Here is a 23,123-nt window from a genome sequence, read left to right as displayed (position 1 = left end):
GAACTTGGCCAAGCAACTTCTACGCAAAACATGGAGAACTTGGCCAAGCAACTTCTACGTAAAACATGCCAAGAAACTTCTACGTAAAATATGGAGAACTGCTTTAAGTTTTAGTAAACAGTCAAACTTTCTCATAAGCATGAGGTGGTAGCCGAGGAGCAACCACAGCTCGCAATGGAGTCGCCATCCAATTGACCAAGCCGAAAGCCTCGTCCATGGAAGCATCTTTGCCACCGCCGCCGTTGGGAAAGCTCCAGTCGAAGCCATGGACGAGATTTGACAAAGCCAACTCGACCGTTTTCAGTCCCAGCTGAAGCCCAGGACACGAACGTCGCCCCGAGCCGAATGGAAGGAGCTCGAAGTCCTGGCCTCGGACGTCCATGCCCTTCCCCGCCCCCTCCAGGAACCTATCGGGAGAGAACCGAGTGGGATCCTCCCACACCGTTGGGTCTCTCCCAATCGCGTAGACATTGACGAGCGTGGTAGCCCCCTTTGGAACGTCGTAGCCGGCCACCTTGCACTCGTATCTTGACATGTGTGGGACGAGCAGCGCGATCGGGGGGTGGAGACGAAAGGTCTCCTTGATGATCGCGTGCAGGTAGTGGAGCTTGGGGAAATCCGATTCGTTTACCATGCGATCTTTCCCTACCACCGCGTCGAGCTCGTCTTGGGCCTTCTTCAATGCAAGTGGGTTTCGAAGTAGCTCCGCCAGGATCCACTCCACTGTTGTGATGGATGTGTCGGTTCCCCCTGGCAGCAAATCCTGATACACAATTGTCAAGAGCTGTTCTTGAAAAACAAATACTCACTGAAAGCACAGCTTTGATGTTGTCCAAGTCGATTCGAGAGTCTCCATGGTTGAAATAGGAGAGAAGGATGTCTATGAAATCTCTAGGCTTGGCTAGAGCATCGTGACCAACCTTGTGTTCGTCGATGATCTCCTGGAGGAACCTGTCCTGGCGAGCATGAAGCCTCTTGAAACGAGGGATGTTCCAGTCGATCCACTTGAATGCACTGGGAATGTACTCGCTCACGTTGAAACTCCCGGCCACCTGCAAGATCTCCTCCACAATCCCCCGAAACTCCCGTGCCTTGCCCTGTGAGTCCGCGCCAGCCGGCCCGAAGAAGGCCCGGTCCATCAGGATTCGCGTCATGACATTGAAAGTAAAGTCGGTGAGGAAGCTCTTGATTTGCACCACCTCCTTGCTCGCCGATTTCGCCAGCAATCCAGATACCATGCCGGACAGCTCCTCCACTCTCACCCACGAGAAGGAGTCGATCCGCTTGGCCGTGAAGAGCTCGGTGGAGCACAGCTTCCTCATCATCTTCCAGTGATCGCCATAGGGGGCGAGGCCAATGTTGTGGAAGTTGTAAGCAGCGTACTCACCGACGAGGAGGTATGGCCTCGACGCAAATGCGAGGTCGTGGGTCTTGAGAACTTCCTTGGCCATGGCTGGACTGGACGCCACAATCACTGGTACTGTGCCAAATCGGAGGTGCATGAGTGGCCCGTGGGCTTGCGACAGCTTTTGCAAGGATCGGTGTGGCAGTGTGCTCAGGAGATGGAGATGGCCGATCAAAGGCAAGCCCCGCGGACCTGGTGGTAGTCGTACCTTGAAAGAGCGGTATTGCCTCCATAGCGCTCCAGCCAGGAGGATCAAGCCCAGGTAGAGGGCAAGATCGAAGTGTTCCATTCTAGCTAGAACTTGGAAGTATTGGATTCAATTTAGGACCTAGATTTATATAACAGAGATATGAATGGTGTTTGAACGATCTTTCATGAGCCTTTTGAAAGTGTTTGATTACGAAGGTCTTTATTCAAGATCAAAGGAAAACACAGCGACGCTTTCACGCTTTCACGGCAACTTTCAAGGCTTTCTTACACAGACTCTTTGACCAGCTAGAGATCTCTTTGTCAGCAAAGTTGCGAGTGAAGAAGACGTCATTGAGCAGCTTTTCCTTGTGAGTTTTCGCCAGCCGGATGTGTATGTCGACGCCCCTGCTCTGATCGATCGATTTCGGCTCTGGGGCTGGAGCTGGAAACAGCGCCACAAACGAAGGCGGCAGAGCAGTCGGAAGAAGGCAAAGCTGAGCCAATGCGCCACCCCGCCAGCCAAAATCAATGCCATAGACTGGAAACCTCCCCAGAGATGTGGAGAGCAAACCTCGCTTCCAGTGAAGTGATGCTGGCAGTGCCATGGGAGAGTTTAACTCGAGCCAGTCCACGGCACTCGCATGCGAAGGTGGTCGGAGCTAATGATCTTCTCGTGGATCAGCTTGGCAGCAAAGCTCTTGTCACTCGCGACTTGTCCCGCACTGGCAGCGTATGCCTGGCATGGAATGAGGGCATTGCCAAAGTAGTCTTCGGGGATCTGGGGCGCAAATCTACCTTTGCTTCGCAAGTTGATGGGCAGCATGTAGGAAGTATCAAGATGCTCGGGAATGGCTTTTGCTGCGGTTATAGACGACCAAAGCAATGCCGAGACAGTCTCAAAGGTGGTGGCTCTGCCTTAGCCGAACTTGGTGGAGCTTTCGATCTCTCGGGCGCAGGAATCGATGGCCTGTTTGCCCATCCGCAGCACCATCGACTCGTGTTCTTCCGCGCCTCCAAAGTCGAAGCCGAGTGCGTCTTGCTGTGCATGTTCTACGACGAAAGGCACCGGGGCATCCACGAGTGGAGAGCTGCGAGCTTTCAGCACCGCGGTTGTGAAGTCTTGGCGATTTCTTGGGTTGACTGGCGAGACCCCACGGTGGATCTCACTCCATCGCGTGAGAAATTTGACGAGGCTGTACCCGTCCATGACCATGTGTAGAAAGTGGAAGCCAATGGCCACTCCTCCACAGCGAAACGTTGTCACCTGGACTTGCATCAATGGCATCTGGGAGAGATCAGCATGATCACCAGAAAGCGAGAAATCGACCGAAATTGGGCACTGCCTGAGGTCCGACCACTCGTCGAGGCTCGCATCGCTCCTGGATTCAATGACGTTCACACCTTGGGAGTTGACATTCACCTTAAGCTTGAAAGGTGCCTCGCCGTGGCAAATCCGGCCAGCGAGCACAGGGAACTCGGCCAGTGCTTTGGACAGGGACGACTTGAGGCCTTGGTGGAGCTCTCGCTCGCCATGATGCGGAGAGACGCAGTCGCGGAAGAAGAACACAAGCTCATGGTACTCCGGCCTGGGGATCCAATTGATGAGGTCGAGATTGGTGAGCTCATAGTTCCAGCCAGGGGACGATGGGATTGCTGGAGTTACCAAGTGAACCTGGGACTTGATAGGCTTATCCATCACTTGGGTACCTTCCACAGCAGTGCAAATCAGGCTGTCAGAATTTCTTATCTATCTATGTGTTGTTTTGGTAGTTTCGTGGTGCCCGTCGTGAACCATGACACCAAATTGTGATGCATGCATGAGATCGCGACAGAATTAGCTGGATATTCAAAAGTGGTCTGCAATTTTTTACGCTCCGATTATCAGAGTCGTTCACGACTCCCAGGGATGTGCAAGTCAGTCAAACATGCCGGCCTAACCACATCGTTGCGCATTTGGATTGTTGACGAGAAAGTTTAATAGACTGGAAAGGGTGGCGAGCCTTCGCGGTCGTGTTCGTCATCGTTGCTCAAAATAAGTCCAAGTCCACATCAGATCTTTGCTTAAAACAAAGGGATGCCCTGATTCTACAATCACTAATATGATTTCATTCAGAGCATATGGAAGCAACTTCAGTGTTCATGATGTGCCATATGCAGGCTCTTCTGATTATGCTCGGATCAGTTGTAGATTGCAGAGCAGGGAATATAAGTTTTCATCCTGCCAATTGCAACGTTGTAAGGCTTTACCAAGCGTCACGAAGGAGAGTGCTCCTTGTCATGAATCTCTGAGGAGGTATTTCCCCTCGTGTTCCACTCTGATTACAATGCTTTTGACAGGAAACAGTTCCAGCATCCACCACCGACAGTAAAGCATATATGATAGAGGAAATGAGAAAATTGCTTGCATCCTTGGACGATGGAGAAATCAGTCCCTCTGCTTATGACACAGCTTGGGTTGGTCGGATCCCCTCGCAGTCAAACTCTACTTGCCCAGAATTCCCCGAAACACTGGAGTGGATTGCTCATAACCAGCTTCCTGATGGATCTTGGGGGGATAGGAACCACTTCCAAATTTATGATCGGGTATTGAGCACAGTCTCATGCTTAGTTGCGTTGAAAACGTGGAACCTGGGACATGACAACATCAATAAAGGTAGTTTCCATGGTATAAATCAAGGTTATCTCCTAACATTTTGTGATCAGGTGAAAGATTCCTCAAGCAAAACATATACAAACTTACAAAAGATAAAGGAGATTTACTTTGTGGTTTTGAGCTCATTTTTATGACGATGCTAGAGGAAGCCAAACAGAAGGGCCTAGACATTCCAATTGATATTCCAGCTCTAAAAATTCTTCAAGGATATCGTCAAAAGAAGTTGCAAAAGTAATTAAGCTCAAATTTGCTAACATAGTCAGTTGAATGCACTAATTTTTCTTTACATATCCAGGATTCCATTAGAGATGGTTCATTCTATTCCAACAACAATTCTATATTCTTTAGAAGGATTGCAAGATCACATCAACTGGGAAAAGATTTTACAGTTCATAGGCACTGATGGATCGTTTCTAAGTTCCCCTTCCGCCACAGCTTGTGTATATATGCACACAAAGGACGCCAGATGCTTGGAGTATCTCAAAGGAGTGGTTAAAAAAGTGAAAAACTCAGGTAAATTTATGTTGTTTGAGTTGATACTGTCAATATTCTAAAAACTATAACTTTAGTGCCATGTCAATATGCTATCGATTTATTTGAGCGTTTATGGATTGTTGATACCTTGGAAAGGCTAGGAATTGATCGATATTTTCAACCTGAAATTAAAAACATATTAGATTATGTGTATAAGTAAGTATGAATAGTCAATAACAATTGTCCACTAACAATTTTATGATAGATATTGGAGTGATAAAAAAGGAATTGGATGGGGGAGAGACAGCTATCTCAAAGATATTGACGACACATCAATGGGCTTTCGTCTGCTCAGGTTGCATGGATATAAGGTGACACCAGGTAAGGTTCTTTTATTCTGTTTATTCATGCATATACATATGGAAAAAAATGCGTTTATGTAGATGTATTTCTAAATTTTATGTCAAGCGAAGACAAATTCTTCTGTTTCCCTGGCGAATCATATCATGGTGCTTCTGATATATTCAATCTATACAGAGCATCCCAAGTCGCTTTTGCAAACGACAATATCTTGACAAAAGCTAAGAACTATGCTCATAAATATTTATCACAACTTGATAAAGCTTACTTAGACAAATGGTCAGCCAAGAAAAACTTTTTCCAAGAGGTACACATCTAATTAACACATTGATATAGTTCATTTTCAATCTCAATTCAGGTAGAGTTTGAGTTATCGAACCAGTGGAATTCATGTCTTCCAAGGGCGTATTCTAAATCTTATATTCACAATTACGGCCCGAACGATATATGGATAGCCAAAACAATTTACAGGTGATTTTCTTTATTTGCTTTTGAAATTCCTTAAGGAATCAACTACAGGCTGCCTTTTGTAAACAATGAGCTCTTTATAAATCTGGCAAAAGAGGACTTCAACGCATGCCAGTCAATTCACCAATCAGAAATCCAGACGCTCTTGAGGTACAATATAAAGCTCAAAATCACACCTTGATTAAGTTGTGTTTGTGTAAAGGTGGTGGGCCGCGCTCAAGTTTGGAGATCTTCCATTTTTTGGTGACAAGGTCGTGACAGCCCACTTTAGCATTGCGTCTTGCATGTTTGAGCCAGAGTTCTCGGAGTTGCGGCTCTTCTACACAAAGTACGCTCTCCTCAGCTCGACGCTCGACGATTTAGCCGATTACTATGGCAGCCCTGCACAGACCAGATGTATTCTTGAGGCTATCAGGAGGTGAGCAAAGCTTTGAAAAGCGAGAACTTCTCATCAAACAGTGTCTACAGCTGGGATCCATCTCTCGTGAGCCACTTATCCGAGGAAGTTCAAATTTGCTTCAGTGGCTTGTACCGGACTATCAACGAAATGGTTAAAAGCGCTTCGAAGGTTCAAACTGGTTCATCCATTGATATAAGGGAACACATGCAAGAACAAGTAATGTGCAAATGCAATGTAGCATGATCTGATTTTCTGAATCGTTGATGCAGTTGGCAAAGCTCATCAGTGCTCAACTAGTTGATGCGGAATGGATGGAAAGAAAACACATCCCGAGCTTTGAAACATACTTGAGCAATGCCACCGTCAGTGTTGGGATGCAAGACTTGCTCCTGAGCTCCATCTTCTTCTGCGGCGAATCCATCTCAAAACATCTGATGCAAGAGATCAAGAACTCACGCTGCCTGCAACTGACGTGCTTGATCGCAAGGCTGTGCAATGACATTGGAACATATCAGGTGAAATCTTTGATCGCTTGATCAACTCACAACTGATGGTTTCTTTCCAGTTTGAACGAGAGAAAGGCGAAGTTGCCTCAAGCATTACATGCTACATGCGAGAAAACCCGGGCATCACTGAATCCCAGGCCATAGAACACTTGCAAGGAATCATAGATGAAAGCTGGAAGGAGCTAACTGAGGAGTTTTTGACACCCAGCCAGATTCCTCGAAGCATCAAGAGGCTCATGTTTGAAACAGCGCGGATATTCCAGTTCATCTATCCCAAGAAGGACAACTTCAAAGATCCCAGCAAAGCCATGGCGTCTCTCATACAAAATGTGTTGTATAAAGCAGCTGAATGAAGGCATGCAAAGATTTAACATCAATAGTTGGCAAAAAAGAATAAAAAATACCTTGAAAATCAGAAGTCAGTGTGACTATTTTCATTCACCACGAAAGTCTTGGAGTCTAGAAATTGTTTCATGTAATTTAGAGTCCACTCTCGGGGCGCCCCATACTCTTCTACAAGATGGGAGACGAATGTTTGCACCTCCTTCTCCTAGAACAAGCAGTGTCTCCACTGTAAGTAAGGTCACCAGAAGATCACATACCTGTTTGTCATAGCCTTGTGAGATATCAATGTACTGTGATCTAGCAGCTCTAACTTTCTCCTTTATGAAGAGCTCTTGCTCCGGCGTGAGGCCCGAATCTGATGCTCGAAGCTCCGCGACAACCTGAGAGTGTGAAAGATTTGAAGCACAGGTGAAAGTTTTTTTTTCTTGCTCACCTTTTTAAGCTGCTCCAATTCTTGGAGAGCACCGTCTCGTTCTTCGGTGAGACGCAAAGCGACGGCTTCCAGAGACTGCTTCTCTGCCTCGGATCGTTCGCTTTGGGATGCCATTTCTTTCAACCTCGCAACCTGGAGCGCGGAGAATCAGCAAACATCAAGTGGAAAGAAGACTAAACCGATAAACCTCCTGTAAAGCCGAGTCCCTCTCGGTTGCCAGCTGACATGCTAGCACCTCCAGTGCCTCGTTTTGTTGCCTGAATTGTTGGACTTCTTGAGCTAGAGCTTTCTCCACGGAAGAGATTCTCCCCTGCATGGCCTCGACAGCTTTTCTGAGCCCCGACACCTACACTACGAGCACATCATCTCATCCACGGAAAAGAAAGAAATGGCAACTGTGATCTACCTCGGAGATTGCAGAGTCCCTCTCCTTGACAAGCTCCATTGCGACCGCTTCAAGAGCCTCCTTCTCAGAAACCAAGCGGGCGAAATCACTAGCGGCTTGCTTCATTTCTTCCACCTGATGAAAAACTGTCGTTGAGACAACAATCGAAAAGGAACGAGTGAGAACATACTTTGTTCACTGCTGCGTCGCGTTCCTTGGCAAGTTTTTCCAGCGCTTGCACGACAGCCTCGTCCATATCCTGTAAGTTTTTTGCAAGCATTAAATCTACATCGAAGAAGAAGAAGAATCAATTACGCGAGGAAGAACTACCGTCGTCCGTTGGACGCGTGAATTCTCGCTACTGTCGACCAACTCACTGATGGCCTTGAACGGAGAAGTCGCAACGAGCACATTGTTCTTCCCTTTCAAAGCTCGACTACACACGAACAAAACTCCGTCAAGCTTTCAAGAAAGAAGAAACACAAGAGAATACCGAGAAAGAAATCTATCTGATCGCTTACCCAGCGATGAGGATCGAGTAGCCCACGCCCACTGCCTGGAGCGCCTCGGGAACCAGCGGCAAGACCTCCAGCGAGCTCAGCACACTGCCTCCAATCGCAAGCCCGACACCGGCAATCCCGCCATACAATGCGAGCTCTCCAGCGCTCTTGTCCTTGAGTCCTTTGCGAAATTCCTCCAAAATCCTCGTTCTGCTGGCTCCAATCTCGCCTTCTACCTCGAGCTTACGCACCTCTTCCTTCTTCTTGCTCGCCGGCTCGTCTTGCAAAGAGAGCTTGAGCTCCGCCGGGCCAAGATCCAAGGGCTTGTAATCCGGAGAAGAAGAAGCCGCCGATGACACCGTTGCTCGATCCGGCGCTTTGAATCCATCATCGCCAGTGGCAGCGCACCGCGCATCGGGCTTGCGGAAGAGAGACGATGGGAAGATCAAGGCGGGGTAGCGCTGAGCCACAGAGGCCATCGCCTCTCTCGCTTCTTTCTCCGCCAAGAGAATGTATATCTTGAAAAATATTTTATCTGGAAGGCCAAGAACCCTAAATTCCCGGATGTGGAAGAGGAGTTAATGCGATTTGGGCGCCATCGCAATCGCCATCGCCATTGCTACCGCGATCGATTCTTCAGCACAGAGTTCCAAGTCCAGGAAGATCCGGCATTCTTTGCGCAGCTTGTGCGGGGATTTGGCGATTCTAGGGATCTAAGCGCCGGACGAGGGGCTCACGCTCGGATTTCTAGCAGCCAGCACCATGGCAACGTCTTCTTACTCAATCTCCTGGTGGAGATGTATGGCAAATGCGGCAGCATCGACGACGCGCGCCAGGTTTTCGACTCCATCCGGCATCCCAACGCGTATTCCTGGAATATCATGCTCACGGCGTGCGGTAGAAGCGGGGATTTGCCGGCGGCCAAGCGCGTCTTTGATGCCAATCCAGAGTGTGGGATCATCACCTGGACGACCATGGTCGCAATGTATGCCAAGGAGGGGTATCTGGAGGAGTCGCGAGGGTTCTTCGAGAGGATGCCGAGCTGGAGCGTGAAATCTCTCAATGCGATCGCGCAGGCGTATTTGCAAGAGAGCGATCACGAACACGCGATCGCTCTTCTGGAGAGGATGCCGGAGAAGGATCAAATCTCCTGGAACGTTCTAGTCCAGGCAAATGCCCAGCTTGGGCATATGGATCGATCACAGTGGCTTTTCGATAGAATGCCGTTTTGGGATTTGGCGTCGTGGACGTCTATGATCACTGCGTACTGCACTGCTGGGGATTATCACACTGCGAGGCTGTTTTTCGATAAGATGCCAGTGAAAGACGTGGTTTCTTTGACGACCATGGTAGCAGCGTATGCCCACAATGGGCATATGGTTTTAGCGAGAAGGCTGTTTGATGGGATTTCTCACAAGGATGCTGTGGCGTGGACGACCATGCTTGTAGCGTATGGAGAAAATGGCGATGTCGGAAAAGCTTTGAGCCTCTTTCAAGCGATGCCGAGGAGGGATATAACATCATGGAACGCGATATCGGCAGCTTATGCCCAAGCTGGGCATCGAGAGGATTCTATCGGGGTCTTTGAAACGATGCCTTGCCGGGATTTGGTGTCTTGGAACACAGCAATTCTGGCTTGCGTGGAGTGTCAGTCTGCGGAGGAAGCCAAGAGATTTTTTGATCAGATGCCTCGGAAGAATATCATTTCTTGGACGCTGCTGGCAGCGGGATATGCACAAGCCCGGTATACCAGCGATGCCAAGCTCGCGTTTTGGAGGATGCCGGTTATCACACTCACGTCTTGGAACTCCATGATCTCTGCGTTTGGTCGGAGCAGGGAGGAGCGAGAGGCAAGGCTGCTGTTTGATGCAATGCCTTTCCAAGACACAATCTCGTGGAACGCTATGATCGGAGTGTACGCTGAGAGCGGTCACCTGGAGGAGGCTCGGAGATGTTTTGATCGAATGCCGCGACGAGCACAGGTCTCCTGGAACTCCATGATCCAGGCGTATGCTCAGAGTGGTCACCTGGATCAAGCTCTTGCGCTCAAACTCGACATGATCAACGAGGGATTCCGGCTGGACGAGCGAACGTTCACGAGCATCCTGGCGGCTCACGGCCACGCGGGTCTCTTCTACGATGCTTTGGAGAACTTCCGGTCGATGCAGGAGGATCACGGCTTGCAACCGGTGGTGGAGCACTACCATTGTCTCGTCGACGTGCTCGGCCGCGTAGGGAGGCTGGGTGAGGCGGAGGAGCTCATCAAAACGATGCCTTTCCCGGCGGATGATGTCTCGTGGACGAGCTTGCTTGGGGGATGCAAAGCTCACAAGGACGGGACTCGTGGGAAGAGAGCTGCGAGAGAGATTTTGGAGCTGGATGGAGAGTGTTCCTCGGCTTATGTTCTACTGTCCAGCATCGCTGCCTCCCGAGATCTAAAGGCGCGCTAAACAATGCACAGGAGGAGAGTGATTAGTTGAGGAGGAGACGGCCAAAAGACTTACACAACTTGGAGATGCTTAGCTCTGCCAACTTTTCCTTTTGCACACTGTCACCTCTTGAAGTAGAGTTTCTTGTCATATAAACATAGAATGTCATGTACTTTTGATAAGCAAAGCTTCTTAACCTCTCACAAATCAAACAATCTCAAGTGTGAGATTCATTCAACAATTGTCCGTCAAGCTAGTACCTGGAGTGTTGCAAGGTCTAGCCAAAGGTGACGAGCAAGGTCCGGATTTCCATGGGAGCAATGTCAATGTGGCGATCGCCCGGCTTTAAAAGTGGACCGCGAACGTGAACAGCGGCAGCATCCTCTACGTTCGGATCAAGTTGCCATTGTAGAGGTTTCATGGAAGCTCTCTCTTGGTTAGCTGAAAGATTGAGCTCCACAACACTTGCAACCTGTGCAAATCCAGTGTTTTCACTATGCAAAGTAGATGAAAACACAAAACCTGTCTCAGGCCAAAAATCTTCTGCAAATCGACTCGCACAACCGTGGACAGCTCGATATCCTCCCCAGCCTGCAAAAAAGTTAGAAGGGAGAACTATAAAAACTTCAAACTAATGTTCTACCTCGTACAAATGAGCCAGTCTCAGTAGGACATCCCCGTTTTGCATTTCCTGGATGTATAGAAACGCGATAAAGTATAGAAGCGCGTTAGCTTCGAGCGAAATTACCTGCAGCGTGATGATAGCTATGTTCTGTGGTAGTTCGTAGCCAGACTCTGTTGCAGAGAATGTTGGATTTCCTATCTTGCCAGTGCTCGAAGACAGCTTCGAGAAAAACATTTCCAGAGGCGAATAAAGCCGCTGGCCTTGATTTCGTCGCCATCTCGCAGACTCCTGTGTCGAGTGTAAACCAAGAAGAAACTTGCCACGAACCTGAATGACAATGCAAAGATAATAGTAATGACTACTAAAGTTTGAGAAGATACAGTACCGTCAGGCCTTCACATTCGTTGCTGTCTATGCATATTGTTTCGTTTAAAGCTTCTTGAACACCTCTGTGGTCGTCGTGTAACAAGCGCCTGAAGAAAGCACAAGGCTTCAAACTATATCGATCGACATCTATATGCATACCTTTGCACCATTAGCTCGACGTCACCATCTTTTAGACTAGAGCCGCCAATTGCTCGATCCACAAGCACGGAGAACTCCGTATTGTTTTCTTGCAAGTAAATGCCCAGGTTGATCTACATAAGAGGAAATGGTTTTCACAAAGAGACCGTCACTGATCACCTCACCGGATAGTAGTTTCCCGATATTGGTTCAGTGGCATTGAGCTCCCAGTCACTTCTAAAATCTCTTACCTACAGACCGCGTTAAAGCCAGGACCTTTAACATGGGAATCCTTACCCGCTTAAGAAAGTCTCGACCGTTCGAATCCGTGTAAAAAATCTTTTCGCTTTCCAAGTCCGTGCTTATTCTGGTAACTATTTCTTTGCCAGCATCACTGGAGTTTACTGGAACTGGTCCGATCTGAAACACATCGAACACAACCAGTACATTGTGTTTTTCCAGAAAACGTTATCAAAGCGAAGGCTCACTGTGTATTCGATTTCAGCATATTGCGCGTCTTTGTAAAGCCTCAGCACCTGAAAAACCAATTGATATATATCTCTTGTGACGAAGATAATCAAGTCCTTACCTGGAATACCCAGGAAGAGAACGTTTGATGTACTTCTTCAACCAAGGAACCTTTTATATAGCTCGAAACCTATGGATATTGTGTAAGCATACCGAACATATGTTTTCGCACATACCATCTCTTTGCTATCGACGGGGTAGCAGGACGAAGAGTTGGGACGAAACACGTAAGCTCCCGAAGACTACTATCAAGGAATTGATAACCTTTGTATGCAATTTTTAATTACCTGGCCTCGGGCTTCTTCTGTGACACCATCACTTGAATTATACCAGCAATATGACAGCTTGACAGCGGATACAATCTGATATAAGAAATCCAAGAATGTAAATTTCTTCCAAGCTAGAATCTCACACTTACTCCAGATTTACGATCCGTAAACTGTTGAAGCTGTCCACTGGACGAGAACTTAAGCTTGGTTTTAGATGAGAATACTTCCCTTGGGCTTTCATGATTTTTGAAAGAAGAGAGCGATGCACAACCTACATAAACAGACTTGCAACGTGTTGTCCAACCAAAGGAAATAAGCTTACCATGTGCACCGTTTGACGCGCTGATGAAGTAGGAATTAAATCCTAATGGCGGAACAGAAGCTTTGAACACAAGAGTGTAAACGTCGTCATTGCTGGAAGAGTTGCCCGTATACGCCTTCACATAAATCTCCTTCAGTTTTTTTGTCACGCTGTCTAAAGGAATTAGCTGCGACGGAATTGCATTCCCAGTCGAATCTCTGACTTGCAAACGTGTACTTGAAACCTGTAAAGGAAAACCTTGGTTTTCAGAGCTGAAGCCAAGGCATGTCCTGCAACATACCGGAATTCGCACCATCTCTTTACGACTCCAGCCAAGCGTATTGTACAAAACTACTACCTGCGAGAAATGCTAAGAATTCAGCCAACTGGCCAGGGTAACCACTTACCAGAGAAGTGCCATCCTCTAGTTGGGCTTCAGAAGGTGGGCAATAGCTAATATTCAAAAGCAGGCACTAGAGAGGTAGCGAAGACAATATCAGAAAGATACTAAAATCCTGTAAAGTGCATACCTGATCAAAGCTCAGAGCAGATCTGCCACTGATTCCTTTCGGTAAAACGGACAAGTATTTGGAGGACGTTAATCTTTCCCAGATTGGAACAAACCAATTGGTCGCAGTATTAAGCGCGGAGCTGGAGGCCGTTAGGACGGATATGGCTACCTCCATCACCTTCGCAGCCTGTAAACATATTTTTCAGAGTCATTTCTTTGTAATATATGACAAGATCAAAACCTTGGAAGCCCCAGTAGCGAGTCTCTTCGCATAGTCATTTGCAACATGTTGTTGCTCGGTCCCAGTTACAGCATCGTGATGTTGGAGGATTGCGAGCGCATCCTCCAGAGAATCGGTGTTGTCTGCAGAAAAATTTCTGCCCACCGCAAACTCTAGCTGACGTGCGGCCTAAAAGAAGAAAGAAACGATGAGATGATTATGGTGAATATGTTACCATAAGGTACGCAGACAACCTCCTAACGTAGCCTTTCAGAGCGAGGCGGCTTGAGAAATAACCAGTCCAGTAGCAATGGGAGCAATTCGCGTAGCTTAAAAAAATTCAACGTCGTCATCTAACGGATTCCAAGCATAGCAGACTTACGGGAAAAAGTCCTCGGTTTTCAAAGGCCAGGTGATGTTGGCAGTATTTTTCGAATCTACGTAGATAGATGGAGTAGAGTAAAACACATTAATTCTTCCATCCTGCAGCTATACTGTTAAAATAAAAAAAATAAAAGGCGAGAGTATATACACCTTGTTCATATAGTGCACTAGCTTGTCTAGCTGCTTGAACCAAGTATTTGCTTGCTCATAATTAAAGTCTTGACCCATAGTCCACATTATATGATTTGATCGGAACTGCTCACTCTGAAAGTATATACAAGTGTCCTTGATAAACGAAAAAAGAACTCAAATAATTGCCTGTTCTTGAGCACGCTTGACAAACAAGTCAATTCGCTCCTGAAGATTGTAGTCGTATAGAAGAGGATTGTCCTGAGCATACAGGTCATTCTCTGCCTTAAAAACCAGCCAGCTGAACTTACTTGTATCAAAGGATCATTGGACTTAAAGTCGAAATTCATCCCTTCTGGAGGAGAGTAGTGATTTGCGAGGATACCTCCAAAGATCTGCAATAGAAACTTATAAAACACTGGAGCGGTGTAGGGTTTATACTTGTGAAGACGACGATAATGTTCTGGATCCCTGCCATACAAACTCCATGCCGCGCGTTGCTCGTCGTTTAGCAATGTCTTGGTAATCAGCCCGTGCAAAAAACAAACCATCAAAGCCGACCTGCCAGAAACAAACGGAGAGACGCTTATTTTTCTGCTAGAAGCCGACAGTTGCATCACCTCTGCTCCGAGAAGATAAGCTTGCACAGCTGAATGGCCAAACGGGTCGATCTGCCATCCAATGCGAGGCATTTTGTTAAACTGGGATTTGATAAACCGATGGCCAAGCGTAGTTTGATCGATCATGTCGATGTAGCTAGCACCAGCTTCGTCATGCATACACCACGCCCCGTTACTGTAGCAACAATTATAAGAAAGCTTCGAACTAAAAGAGAAGGAAAAAAAAAGGAGAGAAAAAAAAAACCTAGCTTACACGAACTCGAGTTGACCGGACTCAACCATTTGATGCACGATTTTTTGCTTCGCAGGAGTTTGCTCCCTCCACCATCGCTGGAAAAAAGCCTGGGAAACGAAAGCGATTCAATGGAAAAAAATCAAACACAAAGAAAGAACTGTGCGTAGCTTCGTGAGTGACTTGCCTGTTCAACATAGATAAACTTGCGATCTGGATTGTCCTCCAGGGACTGGATGACAGAGTCGATAATATACTGGACAGCGGCAATCTACAGGAAAAAAGGAGCTTTACAAAGGAAAAATGCCAGAAATTTGGCCAGCTAGAGTACCTGGATGGAATTGTTGGAGCCAACATAGTACTGATCCACAGTCTTGAGCCATCCCACATCATCGTGCGTGTGCGGCACAATGTGGACATTGATCTTGTGGGGAAGCGGCGCCCCGGAGGTGTTGTAGATCCCAGGCGCAAGGGGAAGAAGAGGCGGCGATCGCCCCAAGAATCGATCCAATCTAGCTGCATCGCGGAGCAAGGTGAGCACGAAGAGGAGGAGGAGCGCAGCGGCACAGCGCCTGGCTGCCCTAGCCCCAATCGCCATCAAATATCACGCGCACGCCAAGTCATCCATAGCTACATTAGAGTTTAGGGTTTAAGATAGTTTTAACGAAAGTTCCCATCTTTCTCCCCTTGTTTCAAAAGAACATCCGGAACACTATAGCCTGTTAACTACAAAGCAGTCCCAAGTTCGATTCCGCGCTCCAAATTGCCTTGGCAATTAAAAGGAGTGAGGGTCCCTCTGGGCCGACTCTACAAGAGTATCTGATCACTTGGAAAATATAATCATACTTTGGTTAAGCCTTAACCCCTGAAGAAGAATGGATATGCCGGGTATCGATCCCAGTGCCTCTCGCATGCTAAGCGAGCGCTCTACCATCTGAGCTACATCCCCTTTTCCAAGGGTAAGAAAAGCAAGAAGCTCACGACAATTCATTTGACGAAGCATCCAATGAAATATAACTTCGATTGTAGTGTTTCATGGAATTTGATAGATGAAGCAAGCTACCAGGTAGAAACTTCACCCAATGCCGAGAGTTTTAGAGGCGGCAACCATCGTCCTCTTCCTCTTTTTCCTGGCAGTAGTTTGGTTCCAGCAAGAGAAGATTAAGTTTTTCATCTCCAGGAACGAAAGAAGCAACCACAGTGCCGCGAGCGACGCAAGTTCTTCTCGAGCAAACTTCTATAATCTGCTGCCTGCACGAGAAGATCATGGTAAATGCAAGAGCCGGTTTGAGCAGCATCGTTACGGTAAGAGAGACTGGGAATACGTACCATCGGAGTATCTCATTGACAGGCTTCGTTCTTACGAGGAGTTCCATGCTCGCTGCACGAGAGGTAATTCCCAGACCTGGTTTAACTCGAGCACGGCCACGGAGAACAATGATTGCAAGTTCATCCTCTGGCTGGATAACAGCGGCCTCGGGAACAAGATGGTGTCGATCGCTGCGACTTTTCTCTACGCCTTGCTCACCCGTCGAGTTTTGTTGATCGATCCGGCCGAAGACATGGAGGCGCTCTTCTGCGAGCCGTTTCCTCGGAGTTCCTGGTTTGCTCCCCGGGATGTTCCTCTCGAGTTCCTCAGGAGTGACGAGTTTAGGATCAGCTTTGATAAGTGTCACCCTGGTACTGCGAAGTTTGCGCGGCACGCATACATCGAGATTATGAACGGTTACGACAGTATCGGTGACAAGTTCTTCTGCGAGAAACAACAGCAAAACATCAGTGATCAGTTTCCATGGCTGACGATCACCACAAACCTCTACTTCGTCCCAAGCTTGTACTATGTTCCAAGTTTTAGAACCGAGCTAGACAAGCTCTTTCCACGGCAAGAGGCGGCAGTGTTTCAACACTTGGTGAAGTATCTCTTCCATCCCTCAAACGCTGCCTGGGATAGAGCGACGAGATTTTACGATACTTACATGGCTGGCTCGAGCAAGCTTGTCGGTGTCCAAATGAGAGTGTTGCCCAATTTCCAGGATCTATCTCGTAGAGCGCAAAGTTTCTCGGATGCAATGGTCCAGTGTCTCCTCCAGAGCAAGCTGCTCCCTGATGTTTCAGTGGCATCGAACTCAAGCGCTTCTGGCAAGATCATAGGTGTTGTTGTGGCATCACTCGACGGGCAGTACTTCGATGGTCTTCGAGAAATTTACGTCAGCTCTCCCACCGTAGATGGTTCCTTGGTCCGAGTTTTCGCTCCAAGTAAGGAGCGATGGCAGCAGACTAATGACCGTAACCACGACGAGAAGGCCCTGGCTGATATGCTTCTTCTCTCATTCTGTGCCGAGCTGGTCACGAGCCCCGGCTCCACGTTTGGATACGCCGCTCAAGGCCTGGGTGGAGTCAAGCCGTGGCTCTTGAATGAGAAAAACTGCTCCAAGTTGGACTCCACAGAGCCTTGCTTCCACGCGAAAGTGTTCTACGGCTGCAATTGTGATTCTTCAAGCGAGGCAAAGTCCGTCCAGAACAATGCTCGGAGTTGTCCAGACGTGCCGTGGGGACTTCAGACCTCGCCATTCCAGAAAACTGGTTCATAGGACCTGTGATGTTGCACAAAAATCAGGCAAGAAGGAATAATTTTGGAAGATGAGGTCACCATTTTGCTCGAGATTACACCGCAGAGAAGTTTCACAAAGAAGTTAAGAAGTATGTTCAAACTGAAATGTCCTAGAAAGAACTTGAAGTGAATAACGTACAACTTCAAATAACCTTAGGTCGGGTTATTCATGATATCTCTTTGGTGTGGCTGGTTTTTCTCGGAGAGGCTCCACTTTTCGCTGAAATCCAAGATATTTACAGTGAAGGGAAACAGGACAGTGAAATTAGTGTAGGTTTTCTTGAATGGCAGCGCTCCCTGAAATGTGTTTGGATCACCACTCATCGATATAAGGGACAATTAATTCATAAAATTTGTTATATATATAGATATATATTCCGCACATCATACTCCTCTTGCACATTGACCATATACCCGCCTGCGATCGGCTATATTCTTCTATCATTTTATTATTTTTCGGGTCGCTTGTGGAGATAAACGTAGTAACTTCTGGAGCCAAGTAATTGAAGGAAGCATCAAATAACGCGGAAATTGACTACGAGCACTATTCATCACCACTGCTGCTCATGGACGACGAGCTCCACCTCAGTCACGGCAATAAGTTTGATAGGATTTTCGGGTCTGCACAAGTGGCTTTCACTCATGAAGAGATCCTGCCAGCATTGCTCCATAAGGAAGCTGTGAAGGTCAAACACGTATGCATCCATGACTGGAAATTTGCAGGTCAAGCACCATGACAATCAGTATCCAAAACTGTTCAGCATTTTGGATTGCATTTCCAATTGCATACCAAATGGCAAAACTAGAGGTGGTAGACAAATGGCCATGGTGGCTGGGACACAGGTTGTAGAGATTACTGAGCTCGTGTTCCCAGGTGTTAGCTAGAAGACCTCCAAGTTTCTAGGGTGCTTCAAAGGAATCACATATAGCGTTTCCTTAACCCTTTTAAGGGTTTTTTCTTGGGCAAATATTCCTTGTATATTCTAAAAATAGAATATACTTGTATATACCTTATAAAATATATAATATTTTTAAAAAATTATAAATTATTATTATTGTTAATATTTTTATAATAAAAATAATATTTAAAAATATTTATAACAAAGTTACTTTTTGCCTTACACATGATAATAGAAGTATGATTTGATCAATTTGAATCTCTCACTTATCTAGCTATATGAAAGGCATGTTATAGATCAAGAGCATCAACCATTATATAACTGCCCCTTTACCTAGCTATAAATATCAATAGCTAATGTGTTGAGACTTTCACCCCTTTGAAAGATCTTGACCTTCTGACCATCTCTTAGAACACCTAGATAGCTAAGCTTTTGCCTCCCTAGCAATTCCACTCCCACTACCTAAATTGGTAATCTATTGTTATGCACTAAGTAGAAATGCTCACCCCTAACTCAATCACAATGTCATGGATTGTAAAGGAGGAAGAACTTACAACCTCTTGCTCACCAATTTATGAGACCATTTTGGTTTAAATCTTAGTCCCTCAAATTATTCAATCTCAATTTTCTAGTTTGAAAAGTGCTAATTTAGTCCTAAATGCTAAAAAAATGATGTGGGGTAGCTGTTTTTAGCTAAAAACAACATCTAAGACTGAATAGTCTTGTCTTATGGTAGTTTTTTTTATAATTAAACACCTTCTAAAAAGCATTTGCTGTGAATATGTGACATTGTCCACTTTATTATTGAGGCCCTTTGACAAAAAATGGATAGCAACTTAATCCATTAGTTAATATAAGTTATTTTCAGCAATTCAATCAAGAATTTATAAGTAATTAAAGGGAATGACTTAAGAGACAATCCATAAAAGTTTAAATATAAAAGGAAAAAACCCATAAATAAGAGTGCACCCCCTTTTCCAATTAATTAAAAGTTTTATTCTTACAATTAAATAGTATTGGGCAAGATGTGGGAAATTTAAATTCAAGAGTTTATATTTGGTATAAAAGGGGTTTCAAATTTGACTCTATTTATCATATTAAAATTGACATGTAGCAAATTCAATTTACTTTTAATTAAGCTCAATCCGAGTGATAAGGTGTCAAAAAAGAAGGGCTCTCAAGAGAGTTGTAGCTCTCAACTTCCATTCATAAAGGCGTAAACTTACATGATAGATCGTAACTAACTAAAGAGAATGAGTCGAGAGAGATAATCTATAGGTCAAATATATAAAGTTTCTCACACATGTCATTAATAATAGGGAGATTCAGCTCCAGCCCAACCAAAAATCACTTCTTTACACTCATTTTTAATTAACTTTTGCTGGGCGATTTATATTTAGATACCCAATCTTGGACATACTAGCAACTAGGTCAACTCTTTTAGTGATATCCCATACTTACTATAGGTGTGGTGTGTATTACATTTCAAGGGTGAGTATTGTTTCTATAGATGTGTTCACCTCAAGGTTTACACACTTCAATCTTAGTTTACATAACATGACTGACATTGTTTAAGAGCTTGGAGTAGCTGTTCCAGCTCTTGTCTAGGTCCCAACTCCAATACTTGGTAGAAAGGTCCAATTTGGTGCCATTGAGTGAGCAGCCAAAGGTGGTTGCATTTTTTTCTGGTAACATCAAATGCTTGTTGGAGTTGTTGGAGCTCACCAGATGGGAATCAGTGCTATACTTGTTAGCACCATACTGCAACTCAAGTTTTAAGCTAAGAAGGCCACATGCCAAGTTCCAAAAAACATTAGCTAAGGGATGTAAGATTTTCCAATTGCATTTCACAATCTCAAAGTCCACGATGTTACATGCTCGAGAAGTAATGATCTTGCAGATATATGTAATTGTGAGGCTCCTCAGTGACACTAAACTTGTGAGCACTGTTTGAGCAAACTCCTTCTAGTTTCCTTTGAAGCACCCTAGAAACTCAAGCTCTTCTAGCTTGCATCTGGTATATTTCAATGTCTCAATTAACAAGCATATATTGTCTAATGTTCCCTCATTCCAAGGAGTGGTACATTCCATAACCATGAGCTCAGTAAATTCTATAACCTATGTTTCAACATGGCCATTTGTCTACCATTTCAAGTTTCAAAGTTTCCAAGCCATCTAGTATGCAATTGGAGATGCAATCCAAAAATGCTGCAAAGTTTCAAATATTGATTGTCATGAAGTTGAGATGCTTGATGCACAAATTGGCAAAGTGATGGATGCATACATACCCTTGAAGTTCAGCCTTCATAGCTTCCTTATCTACAAGGAAGCTGGAGCAATGGAGCAATGCAAACAAGATCTCTTCACGAGGGAAAGCCAGTTGCGTAGATCTGAAAATACCATTGAACTTATTGTTGTGATTGAGGCAGCGGTTGACAAACGTTTCCTTCTCCCATATAAAAACCTAGAACTTTTCAAAAACTCCCAGGTAGATCAAACCATGAAGGATCTACGGCCCAAAAAAAAATTATGTATAAGGATTTAACATTGGTTATTTGATTTTATCCTGGGTATTTTAATAAGAAAAGGATTTTTTTGTTACACCATATTAATTAATTAAATATAAGTACATTTAATTTAGTGTTAAACATGCTAGTAGAATATACTATATACCACATATCAGTGGAGTAAGTAGGTCATTTTCGGGAGCAAAAGCCAACTCAGTGAGATGTTGCATACTACTTAACTTAACATAGTAGAATGCTAAAACTACCTCCAAGTAAAAAGAAGCATCTCTTAACTACTGATCTTACTTCTAGGAGGCAATCAGCTTTAAGATTTTGGAAGGTTGCTGCACAAATGTAGCGCACATGGTTTTGACCCTTTATCCTATGGTGATTTACCATAGGATAACACCACAAAGTGGTACCTAAACCCTCTTTGTGCCACATGATAGATGCCACGTGTCCATGCCACGTGTCCATAGGAACCCGAGGTTCAGGGCCTTGGGCCACTGAATGAAGGAACGGTGCCAAACTCCCAAGCGTGGAGCCAAGGAGTGTGTAAGCCACAAATTTTTCCTTTCCAATTTGTTAGTTTACCTCGTCTATCCGTCCGACACTGCCTTGGCTTTTGCTAAGTTCCCTCGCCAAGGTTCTCGCCTATGGTACCAACTCCTACTTGGTCCTACTTGCTTTCAGCTACTCACTGCACGAGCAACGGAGCGTTAACCATCCATCCACGGATTCCCAATCTCTCCCAATCCCCCTCCCCGGGTTAGACTGGACTTAAGGTTCGGCTACACTCCCCGCAAGCACAAGCAGCCAAGCACACCAAGCTTCCAGGTTCCTAACATCCCTTGGTACCACAAGACTTGATCATGGGACCCTCTAAATCCTAAGTCTTGAGTGCAACACTTGCTTCGGGATGCCGGGGCGAAACACCGTGGCCTAGTGGCCCGGTATGGGTACCTCTACCCCCCCACTTCCATCCCGAAGGAAGGCCCAAGCCCCTAGGAAGGGCGAGGACCAATGAGCCACATGGTACTCAAGTGGGGCACCACTCCACATGAGCCGGGAGCACCGCAATCGGTTTCCCTTTCGGGAGTGGGAGTTGCTCTTGAGCACTTCCTTGGATAGCCCTCCGGCACCAACCAAGTCCATGCTCACTCCCACCTAAGGCCCCTCGGTCTCAGTCCCAACCTCAAGTCGGTTTGGGAGCCCCACTGGAGAGTCCCTTCAAAATTGGTTCCTAGACCTCACTATCCCTACTATACATTTGGAATCCCCCACAGCCCCCCCCCCCCATTGAGGAACACACGCTTTGGGCTTTCACCCTAAGCCTCCCTTAGTATCAGGAGTTAGTCTCTGGGACAAGCTTGAAACTTACTAAATATGGAATGTCCTTAGATTACGAATTTGGACACGGGACAAACACCATCGTGTTCAGGCCAATCTCTACATTCCGTAAATATGCCAAATGAGCAAATCTGAACACTTTCCATAAATAGCATTTGGGACCGAATTGAGATTAACGCTAAGGGCATGATAGCGAGGGTGTTTGGCAGACACGGTAAGCTATCATCTAGTGATATTGAGGGACCAAGCTCAATATCGCGGGGGTTCCTAACACTAGCAAGTGCAAGCCAACATCATGAATTTCTCATCACCGTGTCAAGTCTGCTTGACTAAATGACAATTTAGGATTTCCTTCCTTAGTGCCCTTCCGGTTTAAGTGCACATGTGATGACTAGTTTTTCAACTAGCTTAGGCGGAGACTAATAACGGGTCCAGCAATATCGACCTCCTGCCATCGTGGCAGTAAGGTAAGAGTGTCTGTAAGGACTAGCCGACAGGTAACTTTCGATACTTGAAGTCATATTCGCAACAACAAATAAAAATTGAGGATGATATTAAGGAATTGGATGATGATATAGCATCAGGGCATTTTAAGAAGCATTGGAAGCAAAGCTATTGTTGGTTAGAATTTGATGCAACTGAAGGCATAATTTTTTGCAAGATTTGCAAGGCAAATCCACAGACTAAGAATATTTTTAGCAAATAGGGTCGTAGTAATTTTTGAAAAAGTGCCTTATGCAGTCATGCTAGCTCTAAAGATCACAAGGAGTCTATATTTGCTAAAGAGGTGCACCATAGGAAGTAGCAATCAATTTCAGAAGCTACAACTAAACATCTACACCATGCTGAACAAGAGGTGCTTATGTTATTTTGTTTTGTTTATTAT

General features: G+C 45.7%; 7 protein-coding genes and 1 non-coding gene across 11 annotated transcripts; 3 read left to right on the top strand and 5 right to left on the bottom strand.

The window, feature by feature from the left end:
- Positions 1-77: 77 nt before the first annotated feature.
- Positions 78-1,763, bottom strand: LOC9648204 (flavonoid 3'-monooxygenase). The gene is made up of 2 exons (XM_002980463.2): positions 810-1,763; positions 78-763 (listed from the first exon to the last, which is right to left on the bottom strand). The coding sequence occupies exons 1-2, from the start codon at positions 1,692-1,694 to the stop codon at positions 122-124; spliced, it is 1,527 nt and encodes a 508-aa protein (XP_002980509.1). The 5' UTR covers positions 1,695-1,763; the 3' UTR covers positions 78-121.
- A 741-nt stretch (positions 1,764-2,504) lies between these two features.
- Positions 2,505-3,300, bottom strand: LOC9656278 (shikimate O-hydroxycinnamoyltransferase). Its single transcript, XM_024685672.1, has one exon. It carries the CDS (start codon positions 3,288-3,290, stop codon positions 2,511-2,513), a length of 780 nt encoding a protein of 259 aa, XP_024541440.1. The 5' UTR covers positions 3,291-3,300; the 3' UTR covers positions 2,505-2,510.
- A 400-nt stretch (positions 3,301-3,700) lies between these two features.
- On the top strand, positions 3,701-6,808 carry LOC9648203 ((13E)-labda-7,13-dien-15-ol synthase-like). The gene is made up of 13 exons (XM_024685691.1): positions 3,701-3,887; positions 3,932-4,247; positions 4,298-4,478; positions 4,543-4,760; positions 4,817-4,937; positions 4,987-5,102; positions 5,165-5,388; positions 5,440-5,552; positions 5,601-5,699; positions 5,752-5,967; positions 6,018-6,165; positions 6,219-6,464; positions 6,515-6,808. The coding sequence occupies exons 2-13, from the start codon at positions 3,971-3,973 to the stop codon at positions 6,806-6,808; spliced, it is 2,253 nt and encodes a 750-aa protein (XP_024541459.1). The 5' UTR covers positions 3,701-3,887; positions 3,932-3,970.
- On the bottom strand, positions 6,675-8,647 carry LOC112350083 (rootletin-like). 2 transcript variants are annotated; one of them, XM_024685692.1, is made up of 9 exons: positions 8,140-8,647; positions 7,934-8,054; positions 7,809-7,877; positions 7,640-7,753; positions 7,421-7,579; positions 7,234-7,365; positions 7,058-7,180; positions 6,860-7,005; positions 6,675-6,800 (listed from the first exon to the last, which is right to left on the bottom strand). In XM_024685692.1, exons 1-8 carry the CDS (start codon positions 8,595-8,597, stop codon positions 6,868-6,870), a joined length of 1,314 nt encoding a protein of 437 aa, XP_024541460.1. In that variant the 5' UTR covers positions 8,598-8,647; the 3' UTR covers positions 6,675-6,800; positions 6,860-6,867. The 2 variants fall into 2 exon arrangements, with proteins under 2 accessions (XP_024541460.1, XP_024541461.1); XM_024685693.1 differs by having other exon boundaries at positions 7,949-8,054; positions 8,140-8,645.
- A 52-nt stretch (positions 8,648-8,699) lies between these two features.
- LOC112350037 (pentatricopeptide repeat-containing protein At4g02750-like) lies at positions 8,700-10,568 on the top strand. Its single transcript, XM_024685491.1, has one exon. The coding sequence runs from the start codon at positions 8,700-8,702 to the stop codon at positions 10,566-10,568; it is 1,869 nt and encodes a 622-aa protein (XP_024541259.1).
- A 59-nt stretch (positions 10,569-10,627) lies between these two features.
- On the bottom strand, positions 10,628-15,484 carry LOC9656277 (alpha-mannosidase). Of its 3 annotated transcripts, XM_024685642.1 has the most exons (29): positions 15,202-15,484; positions 15,058-15,141; positions 14,892-14,980; positions 14,639-14,813; positions 14,460-14,579; positions 14,330-14,413; positions 14,208-14,279; positions 14,040-14,153; positions 13,888-13,988; positions 13,741-13,834; positions 13,527-13,694; positions 13,305-13,472; positions 13,182-13,247; positions 13,076-13,132; positions 12,796-13,018; positions 12,623-12,744; positions 12,492-12,566; positions 12,381-12,446; positions 12,266-12,334; positions 12,165-12,212; positions 11,974-12,096; positions 11,862-11,927; positions 11,698-11,810; positions 11,558-11,645; positions 11,296-11,499; positions 11,191-11,238; positions 11,070-11,138; positions 10,808-11,019; positions 10,628-10,690 (listed from the first exon to the last, which is right to left on the bottom strand). In XM_024685642.1, the coding sequence occupies exons 1-28, from the start codon at positions 15,466-15,468 to the stop codon at positions 10,825-10,827; spliced, it is 3,168 nt and encodes a 1,055-aa protein (XP_024541410.1). In that variant the 5' UTR covers positions 15,469-15,484; the 3' UTR covers positions 10,628-10,690; positions 10,808-10,824. The 3 variants fall into 3 exon arrangements, with proteins under 3 accessions (XP_024541410.1, XP_024541409.1, XP_024541411.1); XM_024685641.1 differs by lacking the exon at positions 10,628-10,690 and having other exon boundaries at positions 10,700-11,019; XM_024685643.1 differs by lacking the exons at positions 10,628-10,690; positions 15,058-15,141; positions 15,202-15,484 and having other exon boundaries at positions 10,700-11,019; positions 14,883-14,909.
- Positions 15,485-15,746: 262 nt separating this feature from the next.
- TRNAA-AGC lies at positions 15,747-15,819 on the bottom strand. The gene has a single exon. It is a non-coding gene; the product is annotated as a tRNA-Ala (tRNA).
- A 133-nt stretch (positions 15,820-15,952) lies between these two features.
- LOC9648208 (probable fucosyltransferase 7) lies at positions 15,953-18,366 on the top strand. Its single transcript, XM_002980610.2, has 3 exons — positions 15,953-17,453; positions 17,639-17,751; positions 18,205-18,366. The coding sequence occupies exons 1-3, from the start codon at positions 15,953-15,955 to the stop codon at positions 18,364-18,366; spliced, it is 1,776 nt and encodes a 591-aa protein (XP_002980656.2).
- The last annotated feature ends 4,757 nt before the right edge of the window (positions 18,367-23,123 follow it).

Source organism: Selaginella moellendorffii, unplaced genomic scaffold, assembly GCF_000143415.4.
Source record: "Selaginella moellendorffii unplaced genomic scaffold, v1.0 SELMOscaffold_45, whole genome shotgun sequence".
Lineage (NCBI taxonomy): Eukaryota > Viridiplantae > Streptophyta > Lycopodiopsida > Selaginellales > Selaginellaceae > Selaginella > Selaginella moellendorffii.
Note: the sequence above shows the minus strand (reverse complement) of the source record. Positions and strands in the feature narration are given on the sequence as shown.

Bases quoted from the DNA above. Each gene is read 5' to 3' on its own strand.
- LOC9648204 (XM_002980463.2), bottom strand. From the start codon at position 1,694: ATGGAACACTTCGATCTTGCCCTCTACCTGGGCTTGATCCTCCTGGCT. The intron at 764-809 runs GTGAGTATTTGT...ATTGTGTATCAG, and splicing joins ACATCAAAGCTGTGCTTTCA to GATTTGCTGCCAGGGGGAAC.
- LOC9656278 (XM_024685672.1), bottom strand. From the start codon at position 3,290: ATGGATAAGCCTATCAAGTCCCAGGTTCACTTGGTAACTCCAGCAATC.
- LOC9648203 (XM_024685691.1), top strand. From the start codon at position 3,971: ATGATAGAGGAAATGAGAAAATTGCTTGCATCCTTGGACGATGGAGAA. The intron at 5,389-5,439 runs GTACACATCTAA...ATCTCAATTCAG, and splicing joins AGAAAAACTTTTTCCAAGAG to GTAGAGTTTGAGTTATCGAA. The intron at 5,553-5,600 runs GTGATTTTCTTT...AATCAACTACAG, and splicing joins ATAGCCAAAACAATTTACAG to GCTGCCTTTTGTAAACAATG.
- LOC112350083 (XM_024685692.1), bottom strand. From the start codon at position 8,597: ATGGCCTCTGTGGCTCAGCGCTACCCCGCCTTGATCTTCCCATCGTCT. The intron at 7,878-7,933 runs GTAATTGATTCT...AAAAACTTACAG, and splicing joins CGACGGTAGTTCTTCCTCGC to GATATGGACGAGGCTGTCGT. The intron at 7,366-7,420 runs GTTTATCGGTTT...TCCGCGCTCCAG, and splicing joins GGGACTCGGCTTTACAGGAG to GTTGCGAGGTTGAAAGAAAT.
- LOC112350037 (XM_024685491.1), top strand. From the start codon at position 8,700: ATGCGATTTGGGCGCCATCGCAATCGCCATCGCCATTGCTACCGCGAT.
- LOC9656277 (XM_024685642.1), bottom strand. From the start codon at position 15,468: ATGGCGATTGGGGCTAGGGCAGCCAGGCGCTGTGCCGCTGCGCTCCTC. The intron at 15,142-15,201 runs GTACTCTAGCTG...TTTTTCCTGTAG, and splicing joins GCTCCAACAATTCCATCCAG to ATTGCCGCTGTCCAGTATAT. The intron at 14,154-14,207 runs GCAATTATTTGA...ATATACTTTCAG, and splicing joins TCAAGCGTGCTCAAGAACAG to AGTGAGCAGTTCCGATCAAA.
- LOC9648208 (XM_002980610.2), top strand. From the start codon at position 15,953: ATGCCGAGAGTTTTAGAGGCGGCAACCATCGTCCTCTTCCTCTTTTTC. The intron at 17,454-17,638 runs GTTCATAGGACC...AAATAACCTTAG, and splicing joins CTCGCCATTCCAGAAAACTG to GTCGGGTTATTCATGATATC. The intron at 17,752-18,204 runs GTAGGTTTTCTT...GGAAATTTGCAG, and splicing joins AACAGGACAGTGAAATTAGT to GTCAAGCACCATGACAATCA.